The sequence below is a fragment of the Serinus canaria genome, chromosome 2 (assembly GCF_022539315.1).
Source record: "Serinus canaria isolate serCan28SL12 chromosome 2, serCan2020, whole genome shotgun sequence".
NCBI classification, from domain to species: Eukaryota; Metazoa; Chordata; class Aves; order Passeriformes; family Fringillidae; genus Serinus; species Serinus canaria.
This window is the reverse complement of record NC_066315.1, coordinates 21,402,100-21,414,156: the sequence shown is the minus strand read 5'-3', so window position 1 is coordinate 21,414,156 and position 12,057 is coordinate 21,402,100. Positions and strand designations below refer to the sequence as shown.

At 40.1% G+C, this 12,057-nt stretch overlaps 1 protein-coding gene across 6 annotated transcripts in view; it reads right to left on the bottom strand.

Moving 5' to 3' along the window:
* FAM171A1 (family with sequence similarity 171 member A1) overlaps positions 1-12,057 on the bottom strand; it is an 87,621-nt gene that overhangs the window by 29,349 nt on the left and 46,215 nt on the right. For 2 of the 6 annotated variants that reach the window (XM_030233961.2, XM_030233925.2), the window contains exons 2-3: positions 8,062-8,289; positions 1,768-1,860 (exon numbers count right to left, since the gene is read on the bottom strand). In XM_030233961.2, coding sequence (XP_030089821.2) covers positions 1,768-1,860; positions 8,062-8,289 — 321 coding nt within the window. Of the gene's footprint in view, positions 1-1,767; positions 1,861-2,786; positions 2,900-8,034; positions 8,290-12,057 lie in introns of those variants that run through there. The other 4 variants (XM_050971539.1, XM_050971541.1, XM_050971540.1 and 1 more) reach the window with 3 other exon arrangements.

Genomic DNA, 12,057 nt, shown 5'->3' with positions numbered 1-12,057 from the left:
CATTTTTGCACTAAGGTAACTCCTGATCAGCTCTTTTGAAACAGTGTGAGGTTACTGGGAAGTAAATTAGAGAAATAACAGAAAAACTAGGTCACAAGGATTTTGGATGGAGACTAGAGAGGCTCCATTCAAATACTGGAACAATGTCTAGGCTGTCTTTCTTTTAGGCTTCATCACAAGAGAAGTCCCAAGAAAAGAAATGAGGACTGGACCCATAAAATAGATTTTACTGGGCAAGACTGCAAGTTCAAATCCCAATCCTTAGCATACTCCAGGTACCCCTTTCTTCCTTTATGCTTTTTTCTGCTATCCCAGAAGAAGCAGTTTAACGATTCTGATTCACATATATTGTTAACACATTGGATCAATTCACTGAAGGAAAGAAGATCATGTTGAAAATATTTATGAGTCTCACTCAGCTGTTAAATGTCCCTCTAGTCCTTTAGCATCCCCTGTTTGTTTGAAGGGAGCTGTGAACATGAAAATACTGTTCTTTTTCAGTTAATTGCATAATATTAGCACATTTGCATAAGAATAAGAGTATTTAATACAGCATGATGATGGAATACTGTTGATAAACAATGTTTCGTGTCTTGCCTAATGGAATCCCTTGTGTTTTAGCTCAGTTCACCATCCATCTAATTTACCCCATCAGACAATGTCCAGCTCTCAAACTGCAGAATATATGTACAGCAGCTCTTTCTCCAGCTCCTTCTGAGCATTCCATCAGCTACCTAATTTGTTTAATGCATTTCCAGCTCCAGCCATATCTAGTGCTATCACTAATGAAAAGCCTATTGTGTCTGGATGGCTTCTAACTAAAAAATATGTCAGAAGGCATAATTGTATTATATTCTCTAAGATAAAACAAGGTTATCTTGGAATACTATTGAGAGCACTATTTCCTTGTTTATTAACTACACAGTAGAGTTTAAAATGATGGCAAGCATAGGACTTATTGTGAGTAAGACACCATTTATGCACAATGAGCGCCCACAGGAAGGATATGCCCTGGTTCAAAGTATCTTTAAAATCCCCTGTTCTTTTATTAACAGACTTACCTCAGCCAGCACATCAGTTGGACTAATTTATGTCAGACCCCTAAGTCAAATGAACATTTTAATCTTCACTGTGCAGTTCAGAAAACACTGTTCCTCTAACTGATACTACAGCTATTTAACATCTGTGTTTGGCCTTACAAAAAGGTTATATAAACTTAATTTTTCTAATACAGTGGGTTTCAATGTGTAGGACTTGGGTTTGCAGGCAGTCTGACAAGGGGTTCACAGGAAAAGCAAGTTTATACAGGGTATACAACAATGCAGATACAAGAAATTTTCAGTTTTTCTATGTCCTAAACATCTAAGTCATTCACAATAGGAAGAAAGAAAAAAAAAAAAAACAGAGAAAAATCTTAGACATTAAAACACCAGAAAATGTCTCCTTCAAGGATAGTTAAATGAGGCTAGATGAAAAAACATCCAACAGATAGTGTAAGAAATTTAATCTCTAGCTCTCAAATGGCACTATAAAGTCCAAACTCATTTATTACCATGTAACTTGAATTCCCTAGTCCCAGCAGTCAGGGATGAATTCAGCTATTAATTTGGTAAAACAATCCCACAGAGAAGCATTCCTCAGGGAACTCTGAACTCCCCAAAGAATACCAGTCTCACTCACAGGACAGAGCTCAGAAAGCACTGGGCTGTCAGACTTTTTCTTTAGCATCCCTCCAATTTCAATTCTGACTTCCCAAAGCCAGCATACCTTGAAATCCTGAGACTATCTGGACTACATCATCGTAGACCATCAGAGTAGCTGAGCGTTCAGGAAGAAGGCCAAGGCTCAGTGAGGAGAACACTGCAGGAGAGAAGGGATTGAAGTGGCACATCTTTCAATTCTTATAACATAATCCACCAACAACAGCGCTTACTTTCTTCACATTTTTGCAAAAGCAGGCCACCCAAACTATTAAAATCATATTGTATACATGGCAGAAACCACATACATTTTCTGAACCAAACAGTTAAATTGCCAGAGCAGCTACTGAACTAAACAAAATGTTCTGTGCTTTGACTCCTGCACGTCACGCATGGCAGCTCGAAGCACTGGAGAGTGCACTGTAAAGCAGGGTTTTGTGCCTTATATGAAGACATTCCCAGCTCCACAGAAAGACAAGAAATACATAAAGAGAACTGAAATGCTAACTCAGTCTGGCTGAGTTATTTTTCTGTGCAACAGCTATACTTCTTACCTCAGGAATATTTTAATGAAATTAAAGTTCTAAGAACTTTGAGATGCTTACATAAGTTATACAGAAAGGCAAAGTATGATCACTGAGTCAGAACAATTTGCTTTAAAATGCAGCATGTACTGAGTCACCACTTACACAGGGAAGTGCTATTAATAGCAGAACTACTGTCATCCTATCAGTAGTGTGAAAGGGGACAGATAAATGCTATTTGCTGCAAGAAGTCTACCTGCAAGGACCTCCCTTCCCACTGGGTACTGACACTCCTTGCAGGGGGCTGTGTCAGTGTGCTCACACATCTTTGCAGAGTGAATAACAGGATATAATATCATGCCAAGTTCTTCAGACCCAAAATATGGAAGGAATTAGCCACAGAGCCCACCTGCCTCCTGCACCCATGAAAACAGTAAGGAGCACGACTGCCTGCAGTCCACATGTGGCTTTCAAAGATGGAAGAAGACTAATGCAGACTAGTTTTTTTTGGTAATACCTTGTTACTATTAATAACTAGTAATAACTGGGCAGCATCCCTTACCTGGAGAGTACTCATCCTAGTCTGAAGTAAATGCAAGCTGAGGAAGGCATTCTCAGAAACAGTCAACAGAAGAACAACACAAACTCTTCTGATTTTCTGGAATTTTATGAATTTCCTCTTAATTAATACACATTAATTAATCCAAGAGACCATATAGATGTTAGCTACCAATACAAACACTACACTATTTCTGCTTTAAGAAATATATTCTCCTTTTAAAGATCAAAAATTTAATGTTTGGGAGAAGCAGGGGAGAAAGGAGAAAAAAACTAGGAGAAACACCCTGAAAAAGCTTCCATCTAAGAGATGGTCTTAATGATATATATAAACATTAAAATTAAAAAAAATACATAAAACGTTATTGCAAGTACAGCTGGGCATTTTCTTTCCAATGCCCAAATGTGAAACAGATTTACAAATTAGGCAACATAAGTAAGAAAGCCTAGTGCAAGTAGCTCTAAGGCCACACAATTACAAAATTTGTCTTTACTCCAATAACTTAATTTGTATGAAGAAAGCTAATATAATTTAGACACCCTGGGGAGCTCAATACAATCAACCATGCCAACATCTTCTTCCATATGTGCCAGACTATAACGAATATATAACCTCTAAACTTCCCTTGGGCTTTTCTAAAATCCCTTCTCAGCATGACAATGACAGAAAGACACAGCTTTTAAGGCCAGAAGGATGACAGTGAGGATCCAGCCTTATTCCTGTATAACTACAGCCTTCCCTGAATTAATTACTGCTGCAGATTCAATAGCTGTACCAGAACTTGAAAACATGTTGTAAAAAACCTCCAGTTTTATTTTACAGTGTCCAGTGTGAAGAGCACACCACAACATCAATGTTCTCATAAATAATTATGAGGGCAGTTAAACAATGTGACTCTTTACCCATCAAAATTTATAGAGGTTCGATTTCCAGACATTTGATCTTCTTTTTATACAGGCCTGCTAGACAGAAGAATTCTCTCAGACCCGTTTTCTCTTCTCTATGAGGGTATTGATGGACTATGATCAAATTACCCCATGAACTTTCTTGCTAATGAACAAAATAAATTAAGCACTTCCAAGTCTTTCCCTGTAAAGTGCATTTTAACCACTCCTAATTAAAGTCCACAGTTTTAAACATTCTTCTTGAAGCATGGATCCAGAGCTGGGCACACATTTCCCTGAATGGCTATGCCAAGGACAAGTCCTGAAATACCATACTCTGCTTTCCCAGTTTTTAACCTTATTTTACAGGTAAGCAATTCCAGATGAGCTCTCCTCTCCCAGAAATACCACAGCCATCATCCTCTGCTCCTAAAACTGTATTTCACCACAGAGAACACTATAGTTTTCTTTGACTGACTGTCCTGGTTTCAGCCAGGATGCAGCTGTTTTGTTCTCTGCTGCTGGTACAGGGCAGGGTTTTGGATTCAGGATGACAACAATGTCAATAACACACTGATGGTGCGGGTGCTGCTGAGTAGTGCTTACCCTCAGTCAAGGACTTTGCAGTTTTCCATACCTTCTCAGGGAGATGCTTCAGAAGAAGCTGGAACAGGACAGTTGACAGACTAGCCAAAGGGAAATTTCATACCACAGAATGTCATGGCCAGTGCATAAACTGGGAGGAGTTGTCTGGCAGGGGTCAACTGCTGCTCAGGGATGGGCTGGGCAATTGCATTGTGCATCACTTGCTTTAACTCGGTTTTACTCCCCACTCTCTTTCTGTTAAGTCTCATTCTTGTTATTACTATTATAAAATTTTACTTTATTTTAATTATTATACTGTTCTTATCTCAACCCAGAATTCCTAGTTTTGCATGATTCTCCTCCCCACCCCACGGAGGCTGAGGGAGGAGGAAGCAGATGTGTGGTACTTAGTTGATCACTGGAGTTAAACCATGACACTGCCTCTACCAAGGAATTCTGAACTGTGCCACTCTCTTCATTGCATACACTGCTCCAAAAGAAGTGTCATTTTAAATAAGGATTACCAGTCACAAATGTTTTCTTCCAAATTTTTTACAAAGAAAAATCTAAGCGTAGTTAAGAGTAGACAGATGAACACATCTTCCATCATGAACACTTCAACAACTCAAGTGATGTTAAATTTATGAACTGTTAATAAGTGGAGTCATGGCACTGCTGATAAATATTTTAACAGAAGAAGAGATCTTAAATCTTTTCCTCCTACCATTTATCACTATGTAAATAAATAATCCTTCTGATTAAGCAGTAAAGAGGTAGTAATTATTTTTGTTAATATAAGGGAAGCTAATTTTGGCCAAATTATAAGAACAGAAAACCCTTGATGTTTACTCCTTGAAACTACTGCAACAGTATCACAAGTTCAGTGGCTGCACAGCTTTTCAGCATAACACCATCACAAAAGCACATTGTCTGTGATGCAGGAATCCTGATCCTTTGGCCAAGTTCTGCTAAAGTACATTACCACCCTTTAGCTTTCAAACCTACTCCCTGCTCATGGTTATAATTTTCCCATTTGAGGTAAATATGGCCATAGTTCATTTACCACAGCACACAGCATGGCAGCTTAAACACTGCCCTGGGTGGAATGCTTCTCAGAGTGGGGGATCTGCTCTGCAGGGGACAGCTCCTAGGACTGTTAACAAGCATTCCTGGGAAATGAGGATGCAGCTGTATGGGAGTGCCCAGACTGCATACTGCAGAACGAAGATTGAAATGTGCTGCCTGTTCCCCATCATTCAAACCAGCTTAAAAGTAACAACCAAACAACTTACACATTTTTCCAAAGTTCTATACCATGCTAGTTAAAAGCATGATAGGCATTTAAATACAAACAGTTGGAAAGTTTTTTAAAGACTAGAGGGGACTTAGTCAACACAAAATATAAAGGCCTAAGTATCTTAACTTGTATGTCATGTACCTTTTCAGGACTAATTCAAAGAACAACCCTATCAAATCTACATAGGGCATATCAAGTTATAACTTGTTTCTTTAATCAAAGAAAGGAATAGGTTCAAGGTACAGGAAGCAAAGTAAAGGACTCTACTTCCAATTAAATCAATGGCAAACTATCTACCAGTTTCACTGGGGGACGATCAGAGGTGAAACGAATCTACTTTCAGAGCTGAGCTCATGTTTCAGCCATGAAAAGAAAGACTTTGTGGAACCTATACAATTACTGCTCTTTAACTTCAATGATTTACTAAAACAAAAATGCCCTGTTTCATTCCCCTCCCTCAAAATCAGTATTCAAGAAAAACACCAAGCAAAAAACTAACCAAACAAAGTCCAGGCTACAGAAGAGTACATCTCATTCAAAAGACCTAGGGTATAAGTCAGAAAGAGACAAGACATGGTTATTGCATACTTTCATCCATTTAAATTACATGAAGTATGCTGAGAAAGCTGCACTTCACCTTATTCAAAGAGAAGAAAACTCAGGGGAAATTCCTAAACAGAGTCACAGAACAATTATGGTTGGAAGGAACTTCTAGGTGTCATCTCTTCCACCAAGCAGGGGTTGTCCAGTTGAGTTCTGAATGTCTTTAAAAGTGCACATTTCCCAACCTTTCTGCAGGACCCATTGCAATTTTGCTGTTTGCAACATGGAGGGGTGGGTCAGGACAGACAGACACACACCCCCAAGGTCTCTGTAGCAATAGTGAGACCTTTATTGGTTGACCCCAGCTTTATATGGCAGGTTTGAAACATCCCAGTCTATAATACTCTTTGGTCTGCTCTTAACACCTCCCAGTTTCCTGGCCAGTGAGATGTCTGCAGCTTAGGAAGTTCATGGAGTAATTTGATCATAGTCCATTGGTGATTGGTTGAAGCCCCTGGGTGTCAACCCAGGGGCCAGTTTATAGAACCTGGCTGGGTTTCTAATTTACAACTGAATTAATTGATCAGCCACAGACCAGCTGTGACAGCTGCTACTGTTGCTCCCTGGGAATTGTTGCCTTTTACTTTTACTGTTGCATACTGTTGAATTGTTGCCTTTTACTTTTACTGTTGCATACTGTTGAATTGTTGCCTTTTACTTATTTGAAATTTTCCTGGCTGTAACTCTTTTCAGTTGCTTCTTATTCTTCGGCCACACCCCAAAGAGCTTGACTTAGTCTTTGCTGTTAGCTCCATTAAGAAGCTGAAAACCACAGCGGAATACAGTACAGAAAATGTGGAAGAAGGCACTCCTATCTTATCTGAAGCAAGTGAAAGCAGATAAGTAAACAGCACATTGAATTGCCTAAAGCATAATTCTGGGTTTGAAGAGATTCACGTTCCTTTCCCCTTCTGCAAATAACATTTGCTACTCGACCTTGCAGCAAGTCACGCAGCCCTTCTGGCTATGTTAATATTAATAAATAAAATGGAGCCAAGGCATGGAATTCAACACTGCCCTGGGAATGTATACACTATTTAAATATTAGTGCATTTAAAACCTCCCTTGGCTTTGGCCTGGGCTAATTATCAAACCCGAGGTGTGTGTTATTCAGGTGTGATTTGGGTATAATACAAGTCTGAGACCATTCCCAAATTACATGGACCTGAATTGTAGCTGAGGATTACAAGAAGGGCAGATGAAACTTGGGATATGATCTTCATATAGATGTTACATCTCAAAGTTTGAAAGCCACCCTCAATCTGTCCTTTTTAGCAGAGAGAAATAGGCTTCATGACTCAATTTTTCCTCTCCTATAACTAATGTAAGGTTCTGAGGCAGTCTGATAAAAACTAACATGCAAGTATTATTGTTATACTTGTTTGCCTGTGGAAGAAGCAAAGGCATGCTAATTAAGTTAGTAGAAGTCCTTACATCTGGATAACATAACTGCAGATTAAAACTGTTTTATTGACACGGCTAAGAACTAAAAGACAGGACATTTTTGTACACTACAGCCTGTGGTGCAACAGTTGTTGCTACACCTTGGAAGAGAAGCAAGAATACACCACAGCTGCTGAAACAAAGTTCTTGGAAACAGAGTTCCCAGAAAGAAAAATATCTGGAATAGATTTCTCTTTTCTATGGAGCTGTAGGAGCACCAACAGGTGTTTGAAAACTGATGTAGCACTGCACCGAGGACCTTCAGGTCCACCTCTCAGAAGGAGAGTGAATCTCCACTCAGCCTTGATGCTGCAGCTTAACTGAGGAAGGAGTGTTACTATTTTTGAAATGTGTAGATGTTTCTCTTCCCACCCAGGATCCCAAGCATTAAAACACATCATACAAAACCATGTAGCTTCCTTTAGATGCAATATCTTACCTCAGAACAAAAATAAAGATCTCTTACCAGGCAATCTTACAGGTTTCCATGGTGCAGAATTTGGCACATATGCATGTTTACTAGCAGTCACTATCAGCTGATTGCCCAACTTATACTGAAACTTGAGGAAGGCAGTGCCATCTGCTCCTGAGGTTCCAGATGCAATGGAGATCTGGTTGGTAAAAATCTCAATGAAGGCTTCAGTTACTGGCTGATGGGTGCTGGCATCGCTTACATGGACCTTCAGTGTTACTTCTGTAATGACAAAACAACCACAGCAATTATTTTCTGAAAAGCTTCTGTGGGAGGCAGCAGTTAGAACATGCTGACACATCAATGACTGAAAAGACACCAGCTCTGACATTTTGGTGCCATGTATGACTTCTTATACTGGCCTGAAGCTCTCCATCTCAGGCAGTCACTCTTCAGAGACACTGCAGAGTCTGCTACAAGCCAGACCATGTCCTGAATTATTGCCCAACCACTAATCTCAACTGTGGAGGCATCTATCTTTCACATGCCTCCTGTGACTCACATACAGCTGGGCAGCACATCTCCAGGGCAGGCAACGCTCCCTTTGAGAGGCAACATGTCAACCACAGAGTACTGCTGTACTATGGCAATTCTAAATGTGTGCTATCAAACATTCTGTGTTAGTCACGGACAGCGGGGCATGGAAACTCTCTGTAAGGTCCCTGCCTTGCTGGGCCTCTGCTCCAGCCACTCCTCTCCAGCAGCAGTGGGGAGAGGGAAAGGCTGCAAGTTGGGTATGCTCCACAATCCCTCCCAAAGGAATTCTCTCTGTGTAGCAATGGAATGGCAGAAATCTGCTGTGACAGAAGCCCAGGAAGAAAGTGGGCAATAGAGCGAGCTGTGCTACAGTTATTTTACAGTTACAGATATTTTCAGCTCTGGTGGGAGAGATTGCCCCAGCTGGCACAGGACTTCCTGGTGATGTCTAACCAAGGTGGAGAAGTCCCACAGGATCATGTCCATATCCTCAAAGCACAGGACAACCAGGTGGGATGCAGAGTGCTGGCAGTGACAGCAGCAACCCTGACACTACTGTATCACCTGTCCCCACATAGTAATGGTGAGAAGCAAAAAAGTGATGATTAAGGCAGTCAGGAGAATCATACATCCTGCAGTCTGAAGCCAACACAATGGACTACATTTTTCTTGAGTAATTTGCCATTTTTCCAGAAAATAATTACTAGTTTAAATGTTTCCAGATGTACAATATTTGTCCACTCTGGGCACTCCTATGACTAAACCATGCATTGTGTCACCAGGCTTTTGTTACATAAAATGGAGTGGCTTGTGCAAGACAGTCCCTCTGGAAGGCATTCTTCTGTATCTATGATTATTTTTCTGTGCCTACAATAGTTCAATTGCCTCATGCTCTAAAGCAGCAGCTGTTGCCTTTCTGCAATAACCATGACTTAAATCCAATGCTGTGTTCAAAAGACCCAGCAATGCTTCCATTAAGACATTCCTTGGGTTCTTTTCACTTCCAGTTGGCCTCTTCCTCTTAAATGAACACCTCCCTCTCTCTTTTCTCTCCAACACCCCCTTTCTCTCATTCCCATCCTAATATCTGGAAATTCTGTTGTTCCTGCATGAAGTTCCCTATCTCAGCTTACTCCATTCCCTAAGGTAGTACATGGTATTTTGCAAACTCCCTTTTTGTGTCAGGAAGCTCCAGCCTCCCACAAGCAAGATCCTCTCCTTCCACTCCATGTGTAAACATTTCTGCAGGTGATGCCCAGGAAAGAGGGCATGACCTCCTGATCATATATATTCAAAAACATTACACTGATTCCTACAGAACTGTACTGGTGGTACAGTTCTGCTCTATTACTAATGCCTTATAAGAACTTATTTTGGTTTAAGCCCTGGGTCAACCAGACATGACACCAAGAAGAAAACACAGAATTTAACAAAATCTTTATGGTGAGTTTCAATAGCGAAATGATACAACCAAGAACGGGGAGAAACACACTGTAACAACCTAGAAGTTTAAAAGGACATGAGGACCTAACACAAAAGTATCAGCACATCTGTCCTAAGGGCATTTAAGCCAGAAAGATCAATATCTTAGGCCCTTTCATAAGCAGAGACCTTCTCTAAAATCCTACAGTACTGAAAACACCAATATCAAGCAGCCCTGAACAAAAACCCCATTAGAGAAATTCATCATCATTGTAGCCATTGCTTTAGAACTTGGCAATGGAGGATGCCAATTTAGATGGGATCAGCATGAAATATATTCCAGCTATTAAAGATTCTGGACTTCTTCCCAGTTTTTCATTTAGTAGTCAAAGGAAGCAATGTACATTGAAAAGCAGTGTCCACATACTCTGATGTCCAGTACAGAGTGCCTCCTTAGAAACCTTGCCTTGACTACCAAGCAACTTGTGAAATGTTGAGTATGTGAAAGGCAGCCACATTAATCAATGAAGGAAAATATATATATTCATCTATTTACAAACAGGAGGACAAACAGTGTAAGTTTAAATTTTCAAAGTGGAGGGATAAGCTTAGATCCAAAGCCAGATAGCTGCACTCTTAGCATTTCTCACTTTGAATTTCTTAGTAAAGAATGCAAGAATAGATGAGGTTAAGAATTATGGGTGGTGCATTAAAGAAAAAGCAAGAGAACAGGACAAGCTGAACACCACTGTTGGCAATTTCAGTAACATGGTAGTTCAACCTTCTCTAAAAACAACCACATATAAGGAACCAGGGAGCTCTGGAATATTAAATACTAAATAAGGAAGAGGGTAAGAAAACAACAGAAGGATCATATAAATTTAATTCCTTATATACATTCAAAATTCTAGAAGAGAGACTACTACTAAAATTGATCACGAGAAAAAAAAATAATTTCCTGTATTCACAAATCCATCTTTCTCTTCCCAAATCAGAGAGCTAGCCATGGGTATCTCCAACAGGAAATTTCTTTATCTCCCACTCCATAGCTATGTATGGGCTTCTTTCTGCATACTTCTCTCTTTCTGCATCCCTCTCTCTTTCTGATAAGGAAGGACAGGGGTTTCCAAAATCCTTCTTCTAAACAGAAATGACAAAGGTAATCACTCAAGACAGAATGCTGATGTCCTGAAAGGCAGCAGACTGGAACTGCTGTTCCAAACACAGTCCCTAGATCAGACACCGGGCTTGTGTTCTCCTTTTTGATATTTAACATGCTTTTCCCTGAGCAGATAGAGAAAGCCCTAGCAGCCTGAACAATCCTAATTCCTTTTCATGTGTTATCTTCCCTGACAAACATGTGAAATGTATACAATTTTCTTAATTCAGGGCCTTCTCCCACGCGACAGCTCCTTCTTCTTATCTAGTGCAGCAGTGAAGTCACGAACACCAAACCTACGTTATCACTGTAATTTCCACTGCAACTGAATGATTAAAAGCTTAAAACTGGAAATTATTGAAGAAAACATCCTCTCAAACAGTGACGTGATGAGAAAAACCTATAAAAAGAGACAGTAAGTTTTGCATTTGCTAGGATATATTCAGGCACTTCTTGAGGATCAGGGGAACTGGAGAAGGGAAATAAGACAGCAGAGTAAGGACAAGTGACTCAAGATCAGTCTGATCTCTAATCAATAGGGAAGTCTTACATTGAAAGACTAGGTACACTGGATGAAATCAATCAGAAGCTGTTTAGAAGACTTACTTTAAACTAAGGAATAGAGTATTTAAAATATCTGGCAAGCTTTTTAGTTGGAACTCTCAGCAAACTGTGGGTATAATAAAGCAGGTACATTATTCCTGAGTTCTGCAGCCTACCACAGCAAGGAGCTCACACAGAATTAAAGACACATGGACTCAGAGAAGAAGCACAGCTGCAGATGAAGGCAGGGAACTGAAAGCATTGCAAAAGATGAGGGAAACCAAGCCTGCTTCATTCTCACACTATTGTATGTACAGTAGAAATGTCTGCTGAGTTCTGGAGGAGCTTTGTTCTGTGCTACTTGTGAGGTCCTGGAGGAATGGGAGATA